Source organism: Nomascus leucogenys, unplaced genomic scaffold (assembly GCF_006542625.1).
Source record: "Nomascus leucogenys isolate Asia unplaced genomic scaffold, Asia_NLE_v1 Super-Scaffold_3068, whole genome shotgun sequence".
Lineage (NCBI taxonomy): Eukaryota > Metazoa > Chordata > Mammalia > Primates > Hylobatidae > Nomascus > Nomascus leucogenys.
In genome coordinates this window covers 132,682-157,936 of record NW_022095790.1, presented here as the reverse complement: position 1 = coordinate 157,936, position 25,255 = coordinate 132,682, and the positions used below count along the sequence as shown (strand labels likewise).

The window sequence follows — 25,255 nt, the reverse complement described above, 5'->3', positions numbered from 1 at the left end:
TGGGCGACGGAGCAAGACTCCTTCAGGAAAAACTATATATATATATAAAATATTACACAAAGAAAAATCTGTCCCACCCCTTCCCTTTTTGCCTGGTTTCCACTGCTCCTCAGCCCCGACTGGTAGCTTGTTATTTATTGTCTCTATATATACTATACTATATATTATATATATATATATATATACTATATATAATATATTGGCCATGTTGGCCAGACTGGTCTCCAACTCCTAACCTCAGGTGATCCACCCACCTTGGCCTCCCAAAGTCCTGGAATTACAGGCATGGGCCACCATGCCTGTCCAAATGCCAGTTTTATAGCTGCAATATATGTTTTTTATATACATATACATATAATATAATATATAAAAACCTGCTGCAAAATAAATATATTATATATTATATATACTATATATAATATAGTATATATGTATATATAATATTTATCAATAAATATATATTATATATAAATAAATATAATATATGTTATATTATATATAAATAAATATATTATGTTATATTATATATAAATAAATATATTATATATTATATATAGTTATATATATTATATATTATATATATTTTTCCAAAGCACATACTTCACATCAGAATTGATGCACCAGCCTTGCCTTACTGGAGCCTGAGAGGGAGGACAGATTCCTTAAGGAAAGACTGTGCTCTGGGAGGGGGCAGGTGGCGTCATTTTGGGGTGTAAAGACATGGAATGCTGATTCGTAGGCAGAGTTGTTTAAGGAGGTCTTGTCACATTCAGCGGCATCCGCTATGATAAAGCCAATGGGCTTTTATACTCATCTGTCCATTTCTGTCAAGACCCTATGGCTGAGGTCAGAACAATGTTCTGGGAGAACCAGTTACCTCTAACCTTCCAATTCAGACACTGCCAGCTTAACTATGTGGAAACTGGCACACAGACCCTGTTGTTAAGTGCTGCAGCAATGACAGCGTTTCTATGAATTTGTTGGTACATGTGGGACTTTAGCTCATCTGAGGAGTCGAACAGCAGCTGTGAGAGTCTTCTACTCACTCCCTGTCGAGGCTGGCCTGGTTTGCTACACAAACACGGTGGCCCTAGGACCATGGGGCCATTCCTGCAGACACCCTCTGGAACCAGCTGCTCTGAACGTGGTGGGGGTGTTGGAGCAGCAGTTTCTCAAAAGTCCACACATAGTTAAGGCTCTGAAAACAGCGCGACGCACAGAAATGATTTCAGATGCTTTTCAGTAGCCACTTTCATGCCAACTCTTTATTTCCATACTAGAAAATCTTTTATTTCCACCTTTAGTGTTCCCCGCTAGCACAGATGACCACAGAACCCAGACCAGAAACGTTCTGGTCTGTCGTGAACAGTCCAGGAGGCACTTGTTCTGCTGCTGTGGAAGTTGCCCTGACGCGGGGAGGAAGGGACACGCAGGTGGTGTCAGTCTTGCTCAAGTAAACCGGCTGTTTCCCAAACATTGTGACTTGGCTACTGAGTGGGGATACCTGGTTTCATTGGCAATCTTCCAGTATCTCTCTCGCAAAAGGAACGCTGCACTTTTTGGTTGTCTCTGCCGAGTGAAGATCCCCTTTTTATTCCCCAGTACTCTCGTCGGTGCTAAAAAAAAAAAAAAAAAGAAGACACAAAGCGATTCAGATGACTTCTGATGGGTCAAGTTAGAACCAGTCTGGATCCAACGTAGGCACTAAATACAAATGTCTTTTTTTTTTTCTTTTTGAGATGATCTCACTGTCGCCCAGGCTGGAATGCAGAGAACAATCATAGCTCACTGCAGCCTCAACCTCCTGGGCTCAGGCGATCCTCCTGCCTCAGCCTCTCAAGAACCACCATGCCAGGCCGGGCGCGGTGGCTCACGCTTGTAATCCCAGCACTTTGGGAGGCCGAGGCAGGCGGATCACGAGGTCAGGAGATCGAGACCACGGTGAAACCCTGTCTCTACTAAAAATACAAAAAAATTAGCCGGGCGTGGTGGCGAGCGCCTGTAGTCCCAGCTACTCGGAGAGGCTGAGGCAGGAGAATGGCGTGAACCCGGGAGGCGGAGCTTGCAGTGAGCGGAGATTGCGCCACTGCACTCCAGCCTGGGCGACAGAGCGAGACTCCGTCTCAAAAAAAAAAAAAAAAAAAAAAAAGAACCACCATGCCCGGCTAATTTTTTATTTTTATTTTTTAGTAAAGACAAGGTCTCATTATGTTGTCCAGGCTGGTCTCAAACTACTGTGCTCAAGCAATCTGCCCTCCTCAATCTCCCCAAAGTGCTGGGATTATAAGCAAAAGCCACCATGCTCACAAGCCACCATGCTCAGCCAAACGTCCTCTTATAGTCTCCGAATGCTTGCTCTGAAGTGACAATTTATGGTTTGAAATATTTAAATACCACTGCTCTGCCCAAACACCCAGGTTCCCTGGTGTGTTAATTTCTAGTTTTCTAGTCTGTTAGGGAAAAAACCCAAAACAGTGGCCAGGTGTGGTGGCTAACGCCTGTAATCCCAGTACTTTGGGAGGCTGAGGCAGGTGGATCACCTGAGGTCAGGAGTTGGAGACCAGCCTGGCCAACATGGTGGAACCCCATCTCTACTAAAAATACAAAAACTGGCTGGGCACATTGGCTCATGCCTGTAATCCCAGTACTTTGGGAGGCCGAGGCAGGTGGATCACAAAGTCAGGAGTTCAAGACCAGCCTGGACAATATGGTGAAACCTCGTCTGTACTAAAACTACAAAAATTATCTGGGCGTGGTGGTGGGTGCCTGTAGTCCCAGCTACTCAGGAGGCTGAGGCAGGAGAATTGCTTGAACCCAGGAGGCAGAGGTTGCAGTGAGCTGAGATCACACCATTGCACTCCAGCCGGGGGACAGAGTGAAACTCTGTTCCCCCCCCAAAAAAATACCAAAAGTTTATCTTTTATTTGCAAACTAAGGTTTACATGCTGGGTACCCAGCTGTCTGGTAACTGGGTAGGCAGAGGGTTGGGGGTATCTGGGACAGTTACCCTTGAAAAGGCTTGGGCCTTTCTGAAGAGATAGCGCCTAGTGGGAGCCAGGGTCCTGACCAGCCACAGGTGCCTATGTGGGACCTACTCATGGAGTTCAAAGTCCACCGGGGCTGACATCCAGCTTGGCAGCACCCACCACCGGTGGTCATTCCCCCCAAGCTGAGGCTGGTGGGGAGCACAGCTAGCAACGACCTGTCAGGGCTGGGCTCTCAGGACATTCTCTGTCCCTGGTGAGAACACCACTAAATGGAAATGTTAAATGGAAAGGAGGCCTTCCCCACCAAAAGGTTCAAGGCTGTTTCTTCCGTAAGTGAACACAGGCACCGCCAAGTACTTCATCAAATGCAGACCTTACAACAACCCACAAGGAGGTGGCATTATCCCCACTGGACAGGCTTATGAAAAGCTTAGAAGACTTGCCCAACGTGATGCAGCTCATTTTTTTCTTTTTAAGACAGAGTCTCAGCTGGCCATGGTGGCTCACACCTGTAATCCCAGCACTTTGGGAGGCTGAGGCAGGCAGATCACCTGAGGTCGGGAGTTCAAGCCCAGCCTCACCAACATGGAGAAACCCCGTCTCTACTAAAAATACAAAATTAGCCGGGTGTGGTGGCGCATGGCTGTAATCCCAGTTAATCTGTAGGCCGAGGCAGGAGAATTGCTTGAACCCGGGAAGCGGAGGCTGCAGTGAGCTGAGATAGCACCACTGCACTCCATCCTGGGAAACAAGAGCAAAACACCATCTCAAAAAAAAAAAATTCTCACTCTATCATCCAAGCTGGAGTACAGTGGTGTGATCTTAGCTCATTGCAACCTCCATCTCCCAGGTTCAACCAATTCTCCTGTCTCAGTTTCCCAAGTGGCTGGCATTACAGGCATGCACCACCACACTGGCTAATTTTGTATTTTTAGTAGAGCCAGGGTTTCTCCATGTTGGCCAGGCTGGTCTCAAAGTCCCCACCTCAGGTGATCTGTCCACCTCAGCCTCTCAAAGTGCGGGATTACAAGCATGAGCCACCGCGCCCAGCCTGCAGCTCATTTCTTATCACATAAAGCCTCGCACCTCTCCACAAAACTGCCATCAGGGATGTCCCCAGAGACCATTTATCGCAGGTGTCACGCAGAGGAGAGCTTCCTGTTCTCTTTTTCCCTTTACCTCTTCCTTCTCACCTCATCTTGTTCATTCGTTCAGCTCTTTTCCATTCTCATTTTTAAGCTTTAACCATTCAAAGGCCTGTCTTCCCCTATAAGGAATGTATTGTAATTCCTGCCATCACCATATCCTTCTCCAACCCACCAAACTGCTATCTTCAGTTTATGGTAAGTCCATAAACTAAGAAGAAATGGGACATATTCATTGCGAACTTGGCAGCCCCTCGTCCATCCTCATATGAGAGTGCAGATGTTATTCTCTTTGAAGACCAATTTTGTTTTTTAAAGACAAGTCTCACTCTGTTGCCCAGGCTCTCTGGGCTCACTGCAGCCTCCAACTCCTGTGCTCAGGTTATCCGCCTGCCTCAGACTCCAAAGCAGCTGGGACTACAGGCACACACCACCACACCTAGCTAATCTGTTTATTTTTTATAGAGATGGGGTCTTGCTATGCTGAACAGGCTGGTCTTGAACTCCTGGCCTCAAGCGATCCGGCCAGCTTGGCTTCCCAAAGTGCTGGGATTACAGGAATGAGCCACCACACCCGGCCTGAAGACTTTTAAATGCTGCCAAATTCAAGATGCATTGAAACTCACCTGTATTCGATGAGCCTGCTTTTCGCAAGTGAGTAATATACAACAGACTGAAATACCTTAAGCTTCTCAGGCTTTGTACCCTTCTATGGAATAATGAGTGTATCCCAAAAGTAAATCCATAATGAGGTCCCGCTTTTCCTTCCTCCTTGGCTATGAAATAGACAAGAAAAAGGCAAGCCAGCCCTTTCCGATTCACTATAGCAGACTCTCCTGTTTGCTTTTTGACCATATTTGGGAGGTGGGGGCCTGACTGCTTTCCTACTTCCTAAGCACAACTTACTTTTCCTAGGAAATTCTCAACACAACCTACATGGATTAAACCAGCTTCCCCACTTTGTTTCCAATATTCTTACAACCGAAATGGCTAGAATTGGAAAGGCAACCTGAAAAAATAAGGACGGGTACATTATCCCATGAGCCAAACTGCCACTTACACTGTTCAGTCATGAAATCGGCAAAATTCCAGATGAGCTCTCCAACCACGTATTTTCTGCGTTTTTGATCCAGACCCAGATGGTACTGCTCTAGCAGACTTTTCTGGTACTCTTCAGTGAACATCAGAGGTGGATCCTGGGATTCAAGGCAAAGAGAATGTAAGAGTCAGAACTGGCAGAATTGTAAACGTTAGATAAAAATAAAGATCTACTTGATGGTGACCAAAATATCTGTCCTCGCAGGGGGCTATAGTGACTGCAGGACTCACTGAGGTAAAGACAGCTAGGGAATGATGTAACCCAGAATAAAAAAGGATGCTTAAAAAAAAAAACCTTAATGAGCAACTGCTTTATTTATTTATTTATTTATTTTTATTTATTTATTTTTTTTGAGATGGAGTCTCGCTCTGTCGCCCAGGCTGGAGTGCAGTGGCGCGATCTGGGCTCACTGCAAGCTCCGCCCCCCAGGTTCCCGCCATTCTCCTGCCTCAGCCTCTCCGAGTAGCTGGGACTACAGGCGCCCGCCACCACGCCCGGCTAATTTTTTTTGTGTGTTTTTAGTAGAGACAGGGTTTCACCATGGTCTCGATCTGCTGACCTCGTGATCCGCCTGCCTAAGCCTCCCAAAGTGCTGGGATTCCAAGCGTGAGCCACCGCGCCCGGCTGAGCAACTGCTTTATTTATAAACGTAATTTGATATTCACTTTACATTACTTTTCCACCTCTATCTGCTGGTACAGTCTTAAAGCTGAACTACACTACAGGTAAAAATATGTCTTTGGGCCAGGTGCAGTGGCTCATGCCTGTCATCCCACCACTTTGGGAGGCTGAGGTGGAAGGACTGCTTGAGCCCAGGAGTTCAAGACCAGCCTGGGTACCATAGCAAGACCCCCATCTCTACAAAAAAATACAAAAATTAGCCAAGCCTAGTGGCACACATCTGTGGTCCAAGCTAGTTGGGAGACTGAGGTTGGAGGACTGATTGAGCCCCAGAGATCGAAGCGGCAGTGAGCTGTGTTCACACCACTGCACTCCAGCATGGGTGACACAGTGAGACCCTGTCTCTAATATATATATAATTTAATTATCTGAACTAAACTAGGCTGGGCATGGTAGCTCAGGTCTCTAATCCCAGCACTTTTGGAGGTTGAGGCAGGAGGATCACTTGAGCCCAGGAGTTCAAGACTAATCTAGGCAACACAGTGAGACCCAGTCTCTACAAAAAATCAAACTATTAGCCAGGCGTGGTGGCGCACGCCTGCGGTTCCAGCTACTTTGGGGGCTAAGGAGGGAGGATCGCTTGAGTCCAGGAGGTTGAGCAGTGAGCTGTGATTATGCCACTGCACTCCAGCATGGGCAACAGAGTGAGGCTGTCTCAAAAAAATGGTTTTTAATTAAACTAAATCAATTCAGTTATCCTAGTCATATCTCAGGACTTCAATAGCCATGTGTAGCTAGTGTGTACCATTGCAGACAGTGCAAATATAGAACATTTCCATCATTGCAAGAGTTTCTTTGTTTTTGTTTTGTTTTGTCACCCAGGTGGGAGTACAGTGGTGCAATCATGGCTGAATGCAGCCTCAACCTACTGGGCTCAAACAATCCTCCCACCAGCCTCCCAAGTGGCTTGGACTACAAGCACTCATAACCATGCCCAGCTAATTTTAAATTTTTTGTAGAGATGGGGTCTATGTTGTGCAGACTGGTCTCAAACTCCTGGGCTCAAGAGATCCTCTGACCTCGGGCTCCCAAAGTGCTAGCATTCCAGGTGTGAGCCACCATGCCCAGCACTGCAGAGGTTCTATCAGCACTGACCTAGACCCTCTCAAGAGTTTCTTAAGAATTCAGAGCTGGGGCTTGGCACGGTGGCTCATGCCTGTAATCTCAGCACTTTGGGAGGCCAAGGCGGGCGGATCACTTGAGGTCAGGAGTTCAAGGCAAGCCTGACCAACATGGTGAAACCTCATCTCTACTAAAAATACAAAATGAGGTAGGCATGGTGGCGCATGCCTGTAATCCCAGCTACTCGGGAGGCTGAGGCACAAGAATCACTTGAACCTAGGAGGTGGAGGTACGTGAGCCGAGATTGTGCCATTGCAATCCAGCCTGGGTGACAAGAGCAAAACTCTGTCTGAAAAAATTTTTAAAAATTAAAAAAAAAATCAAAGCTGGTTACATTTTCAAAGAGGTTGAGCAGGCGTGCACTTCCCCCTACTTGACTAGTTTGCAGAAGTGGCATTCTGTAAGCACCATAAATTTAAGTGTGCAAACAGAACAGCGCAGTCCACTGTGGGTGGCTGTTCCCAGTGTGTTAACGAGAGTCCCAGGAGCTGTGACAAACAAGTGTGAGCTGGCTGGGGTGGGAAAAAGGGGCTGGACGGGGTTCAGGAATCCACAGGAAAAAAAAACCTCACAAGATAAACCAATATGTCTTTGGTGAGGAGGACAAAAAAATGAGATGGATTAAAAAAATGAGGACAGGCTGGGCATGGTGTCTCATGCCGGGATTCCCAGTATTTTGGGATTCCAAGGCAGGAGAATCACATGAGGCCAGGAGTTCCAGACCAGCCTGATAGGGAGACTCCATCTTTACAAAAAAATTTAAAAATAGTCTGCACATGGTGGTGCATGCCTGTCATCCCAGCTACTCAGGAGGCTGATGCAGGGGAATCATTTCAGCCCAGGAGTTCAAGTCTGCAGTGAGCTATGATGACACCACTGCACTTCAGCCTGGGCAACAGAACAAGACCCTGAAAAAAAAAAAAAGGCTAGCACAGGGGATCACGCCTGTAATCCCAGCTCTTTTGGAGGCCAAGGCAGGAAGATCAATTGAGTCCAGGAGTTCGAGACCAGCCTGGACAACATAGCAAGATCCTACCTCTAAAAAAAGTTTTAAAAAAGGATCTTTTATTTGATGATTATGGTGTCAACATGGGCATTCCAGGCAGAAGAAACAGCTCAAGCAAGAGCAGGAGAGCAAACGAGTGCAGTGGAAACAGATCAGTGGCTGGGAGTGAGGGGAAGAGGATGAAAACCCAGGAGAGAGCAGAGGACACTGAGTGTCCTGACCAGGGGTTAGGACTTTGTCCTGTGGGCCTGGGGGAGCCAATGACAGGACTCCCAAAATTTTCATCTGTGGCTGGCACAGAGGCTCACACCTGTAATCCCAGCACTTTGGGAGCCTGAGGCAGGAGATCACTTGAGCCCAAGAGTTCAAGACTAGCCTGGGCAATATAGCAAGACCCCATCTCTACAAAAGTAAAAAAATTAGCCAGGCACGTTGGCATGTGCCTATGGTCCCAGCTACTCAGGAGGCCCAGGTGGGAGGATCACTTGAGCCCAGGAGGTTAAGGCTGCAGTGAGTAGTGATCGCACCACCACACTCCAGCCTGGGTGACAGAGAGACCCGGTCTCAAAAACAAACAAATACAAATTTGGATTTGTTAGAAAGACTACTTGGGGCCAGGCGTGGTGGCTCACGCCTGTAATCCCAGCACTTTGGGAGGCCAAGGTGGGCGGATCATGAGGTCAGGAGATCAAGACCATCCTGGCTAACACAGTGAAACCCCGTCTCTACTAAAAATACAAAAAATTAGCCAGGCGTGGTGGTGGGCGCCTGTAGTCCCAGCTACTCGAGAGGCTGAGGCAGGAGAATGGCTTGAACCCGGGAGGCGGAGCTTGCAGTGAGCCGAGATTGCGCCACTGCACTCCAGCCTGGGCAACAGAGTGAGACTCTGTCTCAAAAAAAAAGAAAGACTACTCGGGCACGGGTGATAGGAGCCTGTCTGGTAACAAAGCCAGTAAGGAGGCCACCTCTGAGGACCAAGCGAGTGGGGCAGAGGCCTGGCTGCTGGCGGGGAGGAAACGTGGATGGGGCAGTGGGAGATGAGCCCAAAGCTAAAGCGAGGGGAGCAGTGCAGTGGGCGCAGGGCAGGCTGGAGGAGGCGAGTGACATCTCTGCCCTTAGAGAACACACAAGCAGAAAGCTCAACACTGCTTACCTGGTGAAACCCTGCAATCGTTTCTGCTCCATACTCGCTCTGAATAATGGGCTTCTGATACTTCTTATACCAGTTCTCAAACTGGGTGGCCAGCTGCCGCTGAATCAACTCCAGGTGCCCAAAGTCGTAATACCAAGAGTAGTAGCTGTTCAAACAGATCACATCCACATACGAAGCCTAGGACCAGAGCGGCAGAGCCCGTTCAGCACCCAGAAGACAGCATGACTCAGCACTCACACAATGCAGAGGCTCTTCTGGCAGAGAAGGTAATAAGGGGATGTAATCCCAGCACTCTGGGAGGCTGAGGCAGGAGGATGGCTTAAGGCCAGGGGTTCAAGACCAGCCTGGGCAACACAGCAAGACCCTAGCTCTACAAAAAATAGTAGTAAAAAAATTAGCAGGGCATGGTGGCTCATGCCTGTAATCCCAGCACATTGGGAGGCCAAGATGGGAGGATCGCTTGATCCCAGGAGTTTGAGACCAGCCTGGGCAACATCGCAAGACCTCATTTCTACCGAAAAAAAAAAAAAACCCTAGAACGGGAACAGCTGCCTCCTGGGGCTGAGAACATCCAAGTGCACCAATTTAGATCCTGAAATTACCCTGCTCCATAGGCAGGAAACATGGTCACAGAGTGGCCCAAAGGAGGCAGGCCTGTGACTCCGTGCTGATGCTCACAACGTGCGCAGCTGGGAAGGGCTGTGAGAGGCAGAGCAGCTGCCAAAGCGCAGTCCTCAGCCAAAGCCCAGGGCCCCCACCACTGGAAATGACTCCTCTCCAGGCAGCACTCCCATCACTGGGCTTCCCCTCACCTTGCCCTGGAGAAGCGCTCCCACCCGAAGGGCTGATGCAGTCATTCTCACAGAGAATCTTTTTTTGTTTCGTTTTGGAGACAGAATCTCACGCTCTGTCGCCCAGACTAGAATGTTAGTGGTGCCATCTCAGCTCACTGCGACCTCTGCCTCCCACCATCAGGTGCTTCTCATGCCTCAGTCTCCCGAGTAGCTAGGATTACAGGCGTGCGCCACCACGCCCAGCTAATTTTTTGTATTTTTGGTAGAAACGAAGGTTCACCAGTTGGCTGGGCTGCTCTTGAACTCCTGACCTCGAGAAATCTGCCTGCCTCGGCCTCCCAAAGTGCTGGGATGATAGGTGTAAGCCACCATGCCCGGCTGTCACAGAGAATCTTGAGGCAGCTTTCACGAGGCAGCACTGTGGGCTGCAGAGGGCCTGGAAGAGTCCGTCCTGAGAGCATGGCAGAGAAGACCGAGTGGGACCACCCCAAGCTTCAGCACAGCAGTGCTCACGGCTGAGCAGCACGGGCTTCTGTGTCCAACTGGCTAGTTTCTAATGCGTCCTGAACACACTTCTTTCTAGTAAAAATGCTGGCCGGGTGCGGTGGCTGACGCCTGTAATCCCAGCACGTTGGGAGGCCAAAGTGGGCAGATCACCTGAGATCAGCAGTTTGAGACCAGCCTGGCTAACGTGGCAAAACCCCATCTCTACTAAAAAATACAAAAAAGCCAGGTGTGGTGGCGTGCACCTGTAATCCCAGCTACTCAGGAGGCTGAGGCAGAATTGCTTGAACCTGGGAGGAGGAGGTTACAGTGAGCTGAGGCTGCACCATGTCACTGAAGCCTGGGCAACAGAGGAAGACTCCAACTCAAAAAAAAAAAAAAAGAAAGAAAGAAAAAAAAATGCTAATGTCAGCCAGGCACTGTGGCTCGTGCCTCTAATCCCAGCACTTTGGGAGGCCAAGGCAGGATATCACTTGAGCTGAAGAGTTTGAGACCAGCCTGGGCAACATAGAGATCCCACCTCTACAAAAAAAATATAAAATTAGCCAGGCGCGGTGGTGAAAACCTGGAGTCCCAGCTACTTGGGAGGCTGAGGCAGGAGGATTACTTGGGCCCAGGAATTCAAGGCTGCAGTGAGCTGTGATCGCACCACTGCATGCCAGCCAGGGCAACAGAGTAGGACATTGCCTCTACAAAAGAAAAAGAAAAACTCAGGTTCCAACCCTGGACTTACTAAATCAGGATCTCAGAATGCAGAGATCTGGCATTTCATAAAAACTTGCCCTAGAGATTCTCATCAGCCAGGTGTGGGCCAGATGAACTCTAAGCTCCCTAAAACCTTAGACATTTTATGTCTATTAAATCAAAGTGCAAAAAATGCCGAGTCCAAACTGAGCAAACAAATCCCATCTCCCTATGCCCAGCCTCCTTGGATTGAGAAAGCCACACTGCCTGGCGAGTAAGCAGGGGGAGAATTCTCATTAACCCAAAGACAATCTGTGAAAACAGACTGGCTGCAGCCGGGGTGTGGTGGCCCACACCTGTAACCCCAGCCCTTTGGGAGGCCAAGGCAGGAGGATCGCTTGAGCCCAGGAGTTGGAGACCAGTCTGGGCAACGTGGCAAGACCCTGTCTCTATCTTTTTAAGTAAAAAAGAAAGTGAAATAAAACCCAGACTGGCAGCGCATGGTTCTTTCCAGCTGTCCCCATGAGCAGGCTTCAGGACAAACCCAGGCAAAGGCAGAGAGAAGTGGGGTGGGGACTCCCAGGCTCACCGCCTTGTCTGCTGTATAGTTGGATTTGGACACAAAGGTCACAGGCCGGGAGGGGTCCAAGGCTTTGGTGTGAGCGATCACCATCCTGTCCACAAAAGGCAGAAGACACAGGTTCCATCAGTCCAGGAATGGCTCAGACACCCTCCCATCCTCTCTGTCCCATCTTCCCCCGCCAGAACACAACACGGGGCCAGGCATGATGGTTCACACCTGTAATCCCAGCACTTTGGGAGGCCAAGGTGGGTGGATCACTTGAGGTCAGGAGTTCAAGATCAGCCTGGCTAACATGGCAAAACCCCATCTCTACTACAAAAACAAAAATTAGCCAGGCATGGTGGCGCATGTCTGTAACCCCAGCTACTCGGGAGGCTGAGGCACAAGAATCACTTGAACCCCCGAGGTGGAGGTTGCAGTGAGCCGAGATCGTGCCACTGCACTCCAGCCTGGTCCACAGAGCAAGACCTATCTCAAAACAAACAAAAAAACAAAAACAAAAAAAGAAAAAAAAAAAACAAAGCGTGGAGCCTCTGCTTTCTTCCCTAACTTGAGATGTATTTTACGTAAGGGCATATGATCTTCTAGTCCTAGACTGAGCTCTCTAACATCACTCTTTCTCCCCCCATCTCCCGAATCCTATCCCCCAAGAGGAGCAGCCACTCTTCCAGGTACACAGAGATGAGGCCACTGGGCTGAACACTGGCAAAAATGAAGTTGACTCCCTGAAACAGCTCTTGAACACAGGAGTGGATGGATGCAGATTTGGGTGGGGTATTTATTAATGCATCAAGCAAACAGGGGCACTCCCTGGGAGGTAGGCATAGGGCTGGGTGAGAGGTTCTCAGCAGTGACTCAAATCTAAGTCCACAGGTCCTGGGCAGTGGGAGTGGAGACGCATGCACAGAGAAATGGTGCAAGTGCCGGGCAAGGTGGCTCACACCTAGAATCCCAGCATTTTGGGAGGCTTACTGAGACCAGGAGTTCAAGACCAGCCTGGGCAACATAGCAAGACCTTGCTTCTACAACAAATTTAAAAATTAGGGGTGGGCATGGTGGCTCACGCCTGTAATCCCAGCACTTTGGGAGGCCGAGGCGGGTGGATCATGAGATCAAGAGTTTCAGACCAGCCTGGCCAGCATGGTGGAATTCCATCTCTACAAAAAAAAAAAAAAAAAAAAAAAAAAACTAGCCAGACACAGTGGCACACACCTATAATGCCAGCTGCACATGAGGCTGAGGCAGGAGAATTGCTTGCACCCAGAAGGCAGAGATTGCAGTGAGCCGAGATTGCACTACTACTCTCCAGCCTGGGCAACAGAGCAAGACTCCATCTCGGGAAAAAAAAAATTTTAAACTTAGCCTGGCATGGCGTTGCACACCTGTGGTCCCAGGTATTTGGGAGGCTGAATGGGGAGGATCACTTAAGCCCAGGAGGCCGAGGTGGCAACAAGCCGTGATTGCACCACTGCACTCCATCCTGGGGAACAGAGCAAGACCCTGACTCTGAAAAACGAAACAATGAAAGAAATGTTGCGAATGGAAGTGACAAGTGGTGGCAGGAATTGGGCTCTGCGAGACAATAAATATAACTTGGACTGGAGAGTCAGGGACAGCCTTATAGAAGAAATGGCCCTCAGGCTGGGCCCAGTGGCTCACACCTGTAATCCCAGCACTTCAGGAAGCCGAGGCAGGCAGATCACTAGGTCAGGAGTTCGAGACCAGCCTGACCAACATGGAGAAACCACGTCTCTACTAAAAATACAAAATTAGCCAGGCATGGTGGCATGTGCCTGTAGTCCCAGCTACTCAGGAGGCTGAGGCAGGAGAATCACTTGAACCCAGAAGCCAGAGGTTGGGGTGGACTGAGATCGCACCATTGCACTCCAGCCTGGGCAACAAGAGCAAAACTCCATCTCAAAAACAAAACAAAACAAAAACAAAAACAAAAAAAGAAGAAACAGCCCTTATGCCGAGTAGAGTTAACCAGGAGGGATGAAGGGAAGAAAAACCCAACAGAAGGACCCATCCATGCTCAGAGCTCCCAGCACCCGCCCAAGGCCTCCACAGTAGACTGTTTTTGTTTGTTTGTTTGTTTGTTTGTTTGTTTGTTTGTTTGTTTTGAGAGACAGAATCTCACTCTGTAGCCCAGGCTGGAGTGCAATGGCATGATCTCGGCTCACTACAACCTCCGCCTCCCGGGTTCAAGCGATTCTCCTGCCTCAGCCTCCCAAGTAACTGGGATTATAGGCGCCCACCTCCGTGCCTGGCTAATTTTTGTATTTTTAGTAGAGATGGGGTTTCAATATCTGTTGGCCAGGCTGGTCTCCAACTCCTGACCTCAGGTGACCCACCCACCTTGGCCTCCCAAAGTGCTGGGATTACAGGCGTGAGCCACTGCACCCGGCCTAGACTGTTGTTGAAGCCTGTTTTCCTCTTCTCTTTCCTCAGTTAATTTCTTCTTTCACGCCCTCCCCCATCATTGCCCTGCCCATCCGAAGGCTGTGGCTGGCACAGGTCAGAACAGAACCCCCTGGCCTCAAGTTCCAAACCCACACTCTCCCACAGCCAGGCTCTCAGATGGGAAACTTCAAAGCCTTGTGACAGCCTGGCTGAACCTCTCCAGCCTGGGTGGCTCCCTCCAAATCCTGCCCCAGAAAACAGGCATCTCCTCTGTCCACCTCCCAAAGAAGCCTCCAACACCTGCTCCTGGAAGCCTGTACTCTTCCCCTTCGCAACAAACGTCCTGTCCACCCAGTCCTGCTGAGCACACCCCTGTGCCCCGAGCTCTGAATTGTCCTTGGCCCAGCCTGCAACAACTTCTCAGAGCCTTCTGCCTGCTGCAGACTTGGCTCAGCCCAAAGCACTGCATGAAATTGGGGTGTGCTGTATGAGTCAAGAAGCATTTCTACCACCTCTCCTGCCTCTACTCAAAGTGAAAAATCCAACTCTGAACGCTGAGTTACAACTGCATGATTGTAAGGAAGAAAAGGGGGCCGGTGGCGGTGGTTAACACCTGTAATCCCTGCACTTTAGGAAGCTGAGGCAGGAAGATCACTAGAGGCCAGGAGCTCCAGGCCAGCCTGGCACACATGGTGAAACCCAGTCTCTACTAAAAATACAAAAATTAGCCGGGCACGGTGGCTCACACCTGTAATCCCAGCACTCTGGGAGGCCGAGGTAAGTGGATCTCCTGAGTTCAGGAGTCCAAGACCAGCCTGGCTGAACATAGTGAAACCCCGTCCCTACTGAAAAATGCAAAAGTTGGCCAGGCACGGTGGCTCACGCCTGTAATCCCAGCACTTCGGGAGGCCGAGACGGGCGGATCATGAGATCAAGAGATTGAGACCACCCTGGCCAAACTGGTGAAACCCCATCTCTACTAAAAATACAAAAATTAGCAGGGTATGTTGGTGAGTGCCTATAGTCCCAACTACTCAGGAGGCTGAGGCAGGAGAATCACTTGAACCTGGGAGGTAAAGGTTTCAGTGAGCTGAGATTGCACCACTGCACTCCAGCCTGGCCGCAGAGTGAGACTCCATCTCAAAAGAAAAAAAAAAAAAAGCAAAAGTTACCTGGGCGTGGTGGCACAGGCCTGTAATCACAGCTACTCAGGAGGCTGAGGCTGGAGAATCACTTGAACCCGGGAGGTGGAGATTGCAGTGAGCTGAGATCATGCCCCTGCACTCCAGCCTGGGCAACAGAGGGAGACTCCATATCAAAAAAAAAAAGCAAAAATTAGCTGGGTGTGATGACACACATCTAGAATCCCAGCTACTTGGGAGGCTGAGGCAGGAGGATCACCTGAGCCTGAGAAGTCGAGGCAGCAGTGAGCCAAGATAGTACCGCTGCACTCCAACCTGGGCAACCAGAGTGAGAACCTGTTTTGGAAAAAAAAAAAAAAAAAAGTCCAGGCAAAGTGGCTCATGGGTGCCTGTAATCCTAGCTACTCAGGAGGCTGAGGCAGGAGAATCACTTGAACCCAGGAGGCAGAGGTTGTAGTGAGCCAAGATCATGCCACCACACTCCAGCCTGGGCGACACAGTGAGACTCCATCTCAAAAATTAAAAATAAATAAATAAAAAGAAAACCACAATTTGGGTGGGTAGATATTTTGTCCCCTGAACTTTCCGGGTATGGACGACCTTCCCATTGGGCTGAACATGAGGCTGATCTTGAACAGCACACGCCCACCCCAGCCAGCCACCTGCCAGGATCTCCTTCCCAATCTAGCCGAGGGCAGGCAGGGGGAACTCACTTCAAGTAGTAGCCAGCGGATTCTAGGTGGGACGCAGGCTCATTGGCCACAGACCACATCACGACGGCGGGGTGGTTCTTGTCCCTACGCACCACTTCCTCCATCACCTGCACGTGGTGATGCAGAGACACGTTGTTGAAGAACTGCCTGCAGGCCAGGAGGGAAGGGACAGAGGGTCATGGTGAGGCCCCCAGGCTGGGCAGGCAGAGCAGGTGCACAGCGGGGACTCACGGCAGCGCCAGGCCCACGCCGGGACACTCATCGATGACCACAATCCCATGGCGGTCACACATCTGCAGCACTTCCTCCGCATAGGGGTAGTGGCTGGTGCGGAAGGCGTTGGCACCAAGCCAGCGAAGCAGGTTGAAGTCCTTCACCAGCAGCGGCCAGTCAAAGCCCTTCCCTCGGATCTAGGAGACAGCAGAGCCGAGTGACCCCTGTCCCTGTTAAAGCTGCACTTCCTCCGAGAGCCAGGACCCTGGAGAGCCACCCCAGGAGCCCCCTCTCCATTTGGAGCCATTTGCCTCATTGCCTTGAGCTGCCCTCAACTGCAGGACGCAGGGAAGGTGAAAGTGGAGGGTGACCAGAAGCAGCCCCCACAAGGACCCAGGAGCCCCGACGCACGTCCGCATCCTCGTGCTTGTTGACGCCGTGGAAATAGAAAGGTTTCCCATTGATGAGGAACTGGCTCTCGGTGACAGCCACAGTGCGGATCCCCACAGGGAGCGTGTAGAAGTCAGACACAGGCCCCAGTGACGTCTGTGCAGTCAGCCGCACCTACGACAGCCAAAGTGCCAGGTGTGAGCACCCTGACAGCCTGAGCCCCATCCGGCCTGCCCTCTGGCAGGAAGGCCCCTCGTGCACCCCAGCAGCCGCCTCTGGGCCTGTAAGCAGAGATACAGCAATCAGAGGCTCTGCCCTTCCCTGGCTGACCCTGGGACCTGCCCTTCAAAATGGGGCCTACCCTGGGGCATTCCCCTTGACCAGACGAGGAGGCTCATGCCTGGAGATCTCACACTTTGGGGGCTAAGGCAGGAGGATCACTTGAGACCAGTAACTCAAGACTAGCCTGGCGACAGACTGTGACCCATCTCTATAAAAAAAAATTTTTTTTTGAGATTCTCACTCTGTCCCCCAGGCTGGAGTGCAGTGGTGTGATCTCAGCTCACTACGGCCTCTGCCTCCTGAGTTCAAGCAATTCTCCTACCTCAGCCTCCCGAGTAGCTGGAATTACAGGTGTGCAACACCATGCCCAGAAAATTTTCAAATTTTTAGTAGAGATGGGGTTTCACCATGTTAGCCAGGCTGGTCTCGAACTCCTGGCCTCAAGTGATCCACGTGCCTCAGCCTCCCAAAATGCTGAGATTATAGGCATGAGCCACTCTGCCCAGCCTACAAAATGCTTTTTTTTATTAGACAGGCATGGTGGCATGTGCCTGTAGTCCCAGCTACTCAGGAGGCCAAGGTAGGAGGACTGCTGCAGGCTGAGAGTTCCAGGCTGCAGTGAGCTGTGATCAGGCCATTGCACTCCAGCCTGGGTGACAGAGTAAGACCATCTCAAAAAAAAAAAGAAAAAAAAACACTGGGCCTCCCACCAAGGGTGAGAAACATCAGAAAGCTCAGAGGACCATGCCTGCCCGTCCACCTGCCTTGGGCTCCTGCTGAAGCCGGGGTCACCAGATGGGGGCAAAAGACCTCCCTTAGGCATGTCCCAAACCACCATTACCTCCAACGAGTACAGATAGGCGGGGCGTTCGTGCATCAGATACGGCCACCAGAGGCTGGCACCCGGCACCTTCAGTTGGCCCTGGGTCACAGACCCGTTTGCCACAACTTTGTTTTCTGCATCCAAAAGACGCACTTCCAACTCGAACAGGTTATTGCCCTTGACAGAGATCTGGTAATTCACCAGCCCTGCAAGAAACAAGAGAGACCAGGGCTGAGGGAGGGACACGACCTGAGTCACGCAAACGGGAGTGCCCTGCAGCCACTGCTGCCAGGCAGCCATTTGTTTCTGTTGCTTTTTTTTAAATTTTTTAATTTTTTTTTTTGAGACGGAGTCTCACTCTGTCCCCCAGGCTGGAGTGCAGTGGCATGATCTTGGCTCACTGCAACCTCCACCTCTGGGGTTCAGGTGATTCTCCTGCCTCAGCCTCCCAAGTACCTGGGATTATAGATGTGCACCACCATGCCCGGCGAATTTTTATATTTTTAGTAGAGATGGGGTCTTGCCATGTTGGCCAGGCTGGTCTCGAACCCCTGACCTCAGGTGATCCACCTGCCTTAGCCTCCCAAAGTGCTGGGGTTACAGGTATGAGCCACCACACCCGGTGCTTTTTTTAATTTAAAAAAAGATTTTTTTGGCCAGGCGCAGTGGTCACACCTGTAATCCCAACACTTGGGGAGGCTGAGGTAGGAGGATCGCTTGAGACCAGGAGTTCAAGACCAGCCTGGGTAACATAGGGAAACCACGTCTTCCCTAAAAATACAAACAATCAGCCAGGCGTGGTGGTGCGTGCCTGCAGCCCCAGCAGCCCCTGCAGCCCCAGCTACTTGGGAGGCTGAAGTGGGAGGATTGCTTGAGCCAGGAGTTCGGGGCTGCAGTGAGCTATGATCTCGAGGCAGGGTAGGTAGTCAAGGAAGTGACCGTGTCCTTCGGACATGCCAACCACGGTGCTGAGACACGTGACGTGTGAACAAGCATGTACAGCTACTACGCATGTGCAACCAGAGGACCTGTGCTTACAGTAACACCTCTTCCCAGCTCCTTAGGAATTCATCATGGAAGACTCCCAGAAAGGGAGTTTCCCCAGTAATAATCGGCGCTGTCTCATCCTTACGAGCAGCCTGTCCTGAATTCTCTGTCTCAGGGTAAACTGTGCATTCTGCACTTTACCATTTTTTTTGAGATGGGGTGTCGCTCTGTCGCCTAGGCTGGAGTGCAGTGTTGCAATCTCAGCTGACTGCAACCTCCACCTCCCGGGTTCAAGCAATTCTCCCATCTCAACCTCCTGAGTAGCTGGGATTGCAGGCTCACACCACAATGCCCAGCTAATGTTGGCTAAGCTGGTTTGAACTTCTGAGCTCAAGTGATCCACCCACCTCGGCCTCCAAAAGTGCTGGGATTACAGGCATGAGCCAGTGCACCCAGGCTGTTCAAAACTTAACTTCCAAAATAGTTTTCCTTGGCAATAAATTGCTCTATGCTGCATAGCCTTTGCTGTGTGATTCTTTTTTAAATTCTTTTTTATTCATTTATTTTATTTATTTATTTTTTCTCAGACAGGGTCTCACTATGTTGCCCAGGCTGGTCTCAAACTTTGCAGCTCAAGTGATCTGCCCACCTTGGACTCTCAAAGTGCTGGGATGACAGGCATTAGCCACCACACCCAGCCTAAATTATTTTACACTTAGAACTGCAGCCCCACAACAGCTGTCAATAATCTCACCACTGCACTCCAGCCTGGGCCACAGTGCAAGACCTCATCTCAGAAAGAGAAAACGATATATTTTTAGAAAGAAAAAAGCTCAAAACAAAAATTTTTCTTAAATACAGAATATCCCAGGCCGGGTGCGGTGGCTCACACCCGTAATCCCAGCATTTTGGGAGGCTGAGGAGGGTGGATCCTGAAGTCAGGAGTTCGAACCAGCCTGGCCAACATGGTGAAACTCTGTCTCTATTAAAAATACAAAAATTAGCTGGATGTGGTGGCGCATGCCTGTAGTCCCAGCTGCTTGGGAGGCTGAGGCAGGAAAATTGCTTGAACCCCGGAGGCGGAGGTTGCAGTGAGCCAAGATCGCACTCCAGCCTGGGCAACAGAGCAAGACTCCATCTCAAAAAAAAAAAAAAAAGGTATCCCAGCTGGGCGCAGTGGCTCACACCTGTAATCCTTGCACTTGGGCAGGCTGAGGAGGGTGGATCACCTGAGGTTAGGAGTTCAAGACCAGTCAGGCCAACATGGTGAAACCCCGTCTCTACTGAAAAAAAAAATACAAAAATTAGCCCGGCCTGGTGGCAGGTGCCTGTAATCCCAGCTACTCGGGAGGTTGAGGGAAGGGAATCGCTTGAACCCAGGAGGCAGAGGTTGCAGTGAGCCGAGATCACACCATTGCCTTCCAGCCTGGCAACAGAGTGAGACTCCATCTCAAAAAAGAAAAAAAGAGAGAAAGAAAGACAGGGTCTCCCTCTGTTGCCCAGACCAGACCAGAGTGCAGTGGCACGGTCATAGCTCACTGCACCCTTGACCTCCCAGGCTCAAGTGATTCTCCTGCCTCAGCAGCTGGGACTACCGGCACGCATCACCATGCCTGGCTAATTTTTTAATTTTTCGTAGTGATGGCCTTGCTATGTTGCTCAGGCTGGTCTTGAACTACTAGCCTCAAGTGATCCTTCTACCAGGGCCTCCTTGCAATGTGCTGGATGACAGGCATGAGCCACCATGCCCGGGCCCCCAAAGCTGCCTGTTCCTTGAGCATGATGTGTATGTAGCAAGGGGAGCTGGAGTGAGAGCAGCACAGTGGCAATGGGACAGGATGGCCACCCTGAGCTGTGTGACCTTAGGCCAGACTCCTCTTCTCAAAGTGAAGTCAACCACACAGGTGATTTTGGGAGACCGTGCCCGCTCAGACAGGCTGGATTTTAGCTTTGTAGGTGGATGGGAACCTGTGAGGGTGTAGAGATGCTGGGAGAACCTTTTTCCTGGGAGAGCTTTCCAAACAGGGAACAAACAGAGCCACCCTGGGCCCGCTGAGGGAGGATCCTACCAGAAGCCCTCACCACTGTCTTGCTCCACGTCGGTGGTGACGGTGATGTCATCGATGTAGGTGGTGGGTGTTGTGTACAGAAGTACAGACCGCTGCAGTCCCGCATAGTTGAAGAAGTCAAAGTATATGTTCTGTACAAAGTAACCCTTGGGATACCTAGGGTGGGAGGACTGTGGTTCGCTGGGCCCTTGCCCTGGGTCCCCTGACCTCAGCTTACATGCCTCCCCAGCCTCCCCAGATCCAGGACCTCCACTCTGCGAAGGCCACCTTGTCCCTAGCAGGAAGACCACAGGGTGGGGCGGGAAGGTGGGTGCGTGCAATGGAGGCAGGATGGTACCCACTTGGAGGTGTCGTTCATGTACTGGATGGTCCCTGGTGGCAGGGTGGAGGGGGTGAGTGTGTTGTTGATGGCGATAGTGATGCGGAGCCAGGAGGGCAGGGCCCCTACCTGGACCAAGTTGCTGATATCGGCCTCGAAGGGGAGGTAGCCCCCCTCATGCTCTAGCGTGTGGACCCCATTCACCCACTGCAGACACAGGAGACATGGGGAGGGGGCGGCAGGTCAGTGCATGAGGAGGGGCCCTGCTATCAGGCACTCCCTCACATAACCTGCAGCATGGGGCTCTGGGGCCTGCCAGCCAGACAGGAAGAATAACATCCGTAGATCAGGCCACCTATCCCCCTATACAGGGCACAGCCCCCAGGGCAGGGCAGGACCCCCCACCATCCCACCCCTGCAGACACACTGTGGGTGGCAGCTGGAGGTCCCATGCTGTTCAGCAGCCGTGCCCACCCATCCGCCCTGCCTGCTCCTGGCCGCACTGACCACGATGGCATAGGAGTGGGCACTGCCAATCCTCAGCACCACTCTTGTGCGCAGGTCCTGGGTCCATCGCTCTGGCAGGATCACCTCCCGTTCGTACCACACCCAACCGACAAAATCCCACAGACGCCAGTCCTGGCCGATGTCGTTGAAGCTGGACGGAACTGGCATGTCCAGGGTGGGGCCTGACTGTGGAGAGAAGGACCGAGCTCAGCTCCTAGGCCCCCAAAGTGATCCGGGACCAGTGTGCTGCACAGCTGTGACCCCAGGCCTAGCGCAAGCCCTGACACATAGCGGGGACTCTTGGCAGAACAGACATAACTTGCTGATGACAGGTCAACTGCCAGGGCGGTTTGTGCACCTGGGCCAGTGGGGCAGAAGTTCCTCCTCGGAGTGGATGGGGCCCAATATCTCCTGAGACAGGGGCGAGCCCAGGGCCACATCCCAGCCAGAGGCAAGAAGGTTCAGACCCGTGACTAAGAGGCAGATGGCCCACTGCCTGTCACAGGGAGGAGGGCTGGTTGGGGGGAATGGGGGGACCTTTGCCTAGGACACTGTGAGTGGGGCACGCACTGGTGAGAGGTGACAACATGCTGGCAGCCCTGGCAGCCCTCGCTCGCTCTCCGCACCTCCTCAGCCTCGGTGCCCACTCTGGCCATGCTGGAAGGGCCCTTCAGCCCGCCGCTGCACTGTGGGAGCCCCTATCTGGGCTGGCCTAGGCAGGAGCCGGCTCCCTCAGCTTGCAGGGAGGTGTGGCGGGAGAGGCGCTGGCGGGAACCGGGGCTGCGCATGACGCTTGCGGGCCAGCGCAAGTTCCGGGTGGGCATAGGCTCGGCGGGCCCCGCACTCAGAGCGGCCAGCCAGCACCACCGGCCCCAGGCAGTGAGGAGCTTAGCACCCAGGCCAGCAGCTGCAGAGGGTGTGGCAGGTCCCCCAGCAGTGCCTGCCCGCAGGCGCTGGGCTGGAATTCTCGCTGGGCTTCAGCTGCCTCCCCGTGGGGCAGGGCTCGGGACCTGCAGCCCGCCATACCTGAGCCTTCCCCAACCACCCCCACCCCCACCCCACCCTCTACCCCCCACCCCTCCAGCCCCCACCGTCCACCCCCCACCGCACCCCCCACCAAGTGAGACCAAGAACCCACCAATTCCGGACACACTGGCACCCAGCCCCCTCCTCTCTCCCTCCTGTACTGAATGCACAAAGTCAGAAAAAGAGGATGTAGACCTCACCGGGTCCCACTTTTCTGCTGACCACATCCAAGTCAGGAGGGGAACAGGGGTGGCGTCCTTGGCCTGATGTCAGGTCCTGTCCTCTATCTGAACCATGAAAACCAAGGGACCTTCTTTCCTCAGCAGAGCTGACCTCAGGACGTCTAAACTGTCCCCTCCTCCCTATCCCCTTGCCCAGCTTGTGCAGCACCTGTCACTCTGGCCAGACGAATGTGTGGGTGGCTCATGCCTGTAATCAGTGCTTTGGGAGGTCAACGTGGGAGGATGTCTTGAGGCCAGGAGTTCGAGACCAGCCTGGGAAATGTAGTGAGACCGAGACCCTTTTTTTTTTTTTTTTTGAGACGGAGTCTCGCTCTGTCGCCAGACTGGAGTACAGTGACGCGATCTCAGCTCATTGCAAGCTCCGCCTCCCAGGTTCATGCCATTCTCCTGCCTCAGCCTCCAGAGTAGCTGGGACTACAGGCACCGGCCAACACGCCTGGCTAATGTTTTTGTGTTTTTAGTAGAGACGGGGTTTCACCGTGTTAGCCAGGATGGTCTCGATCTCTTAACCTTGTGATCTACCCGCCTCAGCCTCCCAAAGTGCTGTGATTACAGGCGTGAGCCACTGCACCCGGCCAAGAGACCCTGTATCTTAAAAAAAAAAAAAAAAAAAAAAAGTTTTTTTTTGTTGAGTTTTGTTTTGTTTTTGAGACGAAGTCTCGCTCTGCTGCCCAGGCTGGAGTGCAGTGGCACAATCTCGGCTCACTGCAAGCTCCACCTCCCGGGTTCACACCGTTCTCCTGCCTCAGCCTCTTGAGTAGCTGGGACTACAGGCTCCCGCCACCACGCCCAGCTAATTCTTTTGTATTTTTAGTAGAGACGGGGTTTCACCATGTTAGCCAGGATGGTCTCCATCTCCTGACCTCCTGATCCGCCCTCCTCGGCCTCCCAAAGTGCCGGGATTACAGGCATGAACCACCACACTCGGCTAATTTTATACTTTTAGTAGAGATGAGGTTTCATCATGTTATGTTGGCCAGCCTGGTCTCAAACTCCTGGCCTCAGGTGATTCGCCCGCCTCCTTCTCCCAAAGTGCTGGGAGCCACCGAGTCTGGATAAGGTAGTTTTTTTTTGTTTGTTTTTGTTTTTGTTTTGTTTTAAATTAGCCAGGCGTGGTGGCCCCAGCTAAACTGCAAGGCTGGGGCGGGAGAACTGCTGGAGCTCAGAAGTTAGGATGGTGCCACTCCGTTCCAGCCTGGGAGACAGGGGCAAACCCAGTCTCAAAAAAAATTTTTTAATTAAAAATAAATATTAAAAGGAAGGACACTGCCCAGGCTCAGCCTTCACCTCGGGAAGGGGCTCGGCAGAAGCCTTTTCTCCTCCTCCTGCCTCCTCCTGCCTCCTCCACCCCAGCCCTCCAGGGTGCTCCCGTTCCCCCGTCCCCCAACCCCAGCCCATTGACCTTTAACCTCCTGCGGGCCCCTAGCTGGGGACGCCCAGGGGAAGGAGCTTGAGGGGGCCCGGGCTCTCCGACTCCCACCGCCGGGCTTCCGGGCGCCTGCCGGCCCTGCCCGGAGATCGCACCTCCCGCAGCGGCCGCCGGTACCACTGCTCTTCGAAGCCCCGGCGTCGATTGTCGGAGAAGTCGGCGCGGAAGCTCCAGAGGCCGTCCAGCTCCTTGCGCTCCCGCGACGGGCTCTCCTGGGGGTACAGCATCCCGCCCTGCAGCGCCAGGGCGCAGCCCCACAACAGCGGCCCGAGAGCCGCCCAGGCCACCAGCGTCCTCAGGGCCATGCTTCCCGCACCCCCGCTCGGCCACCATCTGCGGGGTTAAGAGCAGCGCGGGAGGTGCCCGTAGGGCGGGTAGCGTGACACTCCCCGGTGGCGTGACGCCCCCGAGGCTGTCTGCGCAATCTTGGTTCAGGATGAGTGCCAGCCTGGAGGGGCGGGGCGGGGCCGGGCGCTGCCCATTGGGGCTTGCGGCTGGAACGCCAGGCTAGGCCTCTGGGGAAACGGGACCCTCACCCTCAGCCCCAGCCAATAAGGGCGAGGTCTGCTCCCCACCCTGGCCCAGGCTGGACGATCCAGGGCCACAGGCCAGGACAGAACCCCTGAGATCGGTGGGATCCCCATTTCTTCAAGGAGCACCTCCACTTGCTTTCCCCAGCAGGAATTCGAGGAGGCCCCAGCGGAGCCTCTTCCATGCCTGGCAGATGCAGCCTCTTGCAGGGATGCACGTCCTTAGGATGCGGCCGTAGCCTTGACCCTGGGCCTCTGGGGCCCTGACCCTAATCCAGGGGCCAAGAGCTCCCTCTTGGTGTTGCAGGCACATAAAGATGCAGGGAGAGAGGCCAGGTGCAGTAATCCCAGCACTTTGGGAACCAGAAGGGGACGGATCACTTGAGGCCAATGTTTTCCCATGTATCTGTTACCAGGTGTGT

At 52.1% G+C, this 25,255-nt stretch overlaps 1 protein-coding gene across 3 annotated transcripts; it reads right to left on the bottom strand.

The window, feature by feature from the left end:
- Positions 1–1,236: 1,236 nt before the first annotated feature.
- LOC100600820 (beta-glucuronidase) lies at positions 1,237–24,608 on the bottom strand. 3 transcript variants are annotated; one of them, XM_030808554.1, is made up of 12 exons: positions 24,399–24,608; positions 21,607–21,792; positions 21,122–21,306; positions 20,794–20,936; positions 17,743–17,930; positions 16,641–16,793; positions 16,248–16,426; positions 16,017–16,163; positions 11,765–11,849; positions 9,194–9,370; positions 5,193–5,328; positions 1,237–1,616 (listed from the first exon to the last, which is right to left on the bottom strand). In XM_030808554.1, the coding sequence occupies exons 1-12, from the start codon at positions 24,606–24,608 to the stop codon at positions 1,450–1,452; spliced, it is 1,956 nt and encodes a 651-aa protein (XP_030664414.1). In that variant the 3' UTR covers positions 1,237–1,449. The 3 variants fall into 3 exon arrangements, with proteins under 3 accessions (XP_030664414.1, XP_030664415.1, XP_030664416.1); XM_030808555.1 differs by lacking the exons at positions 21,122–21,306; positions 24,399–24,608; XM_030808556.1 differs by lacking the exons at positions 20,794–20,936; positions 21,122–21,306; positions 24,399–24,608 and having other exon boundaries at positions 21,607–21,737.
- Positions 24,609–25,255: the final 647 nt, after the last annotated feature.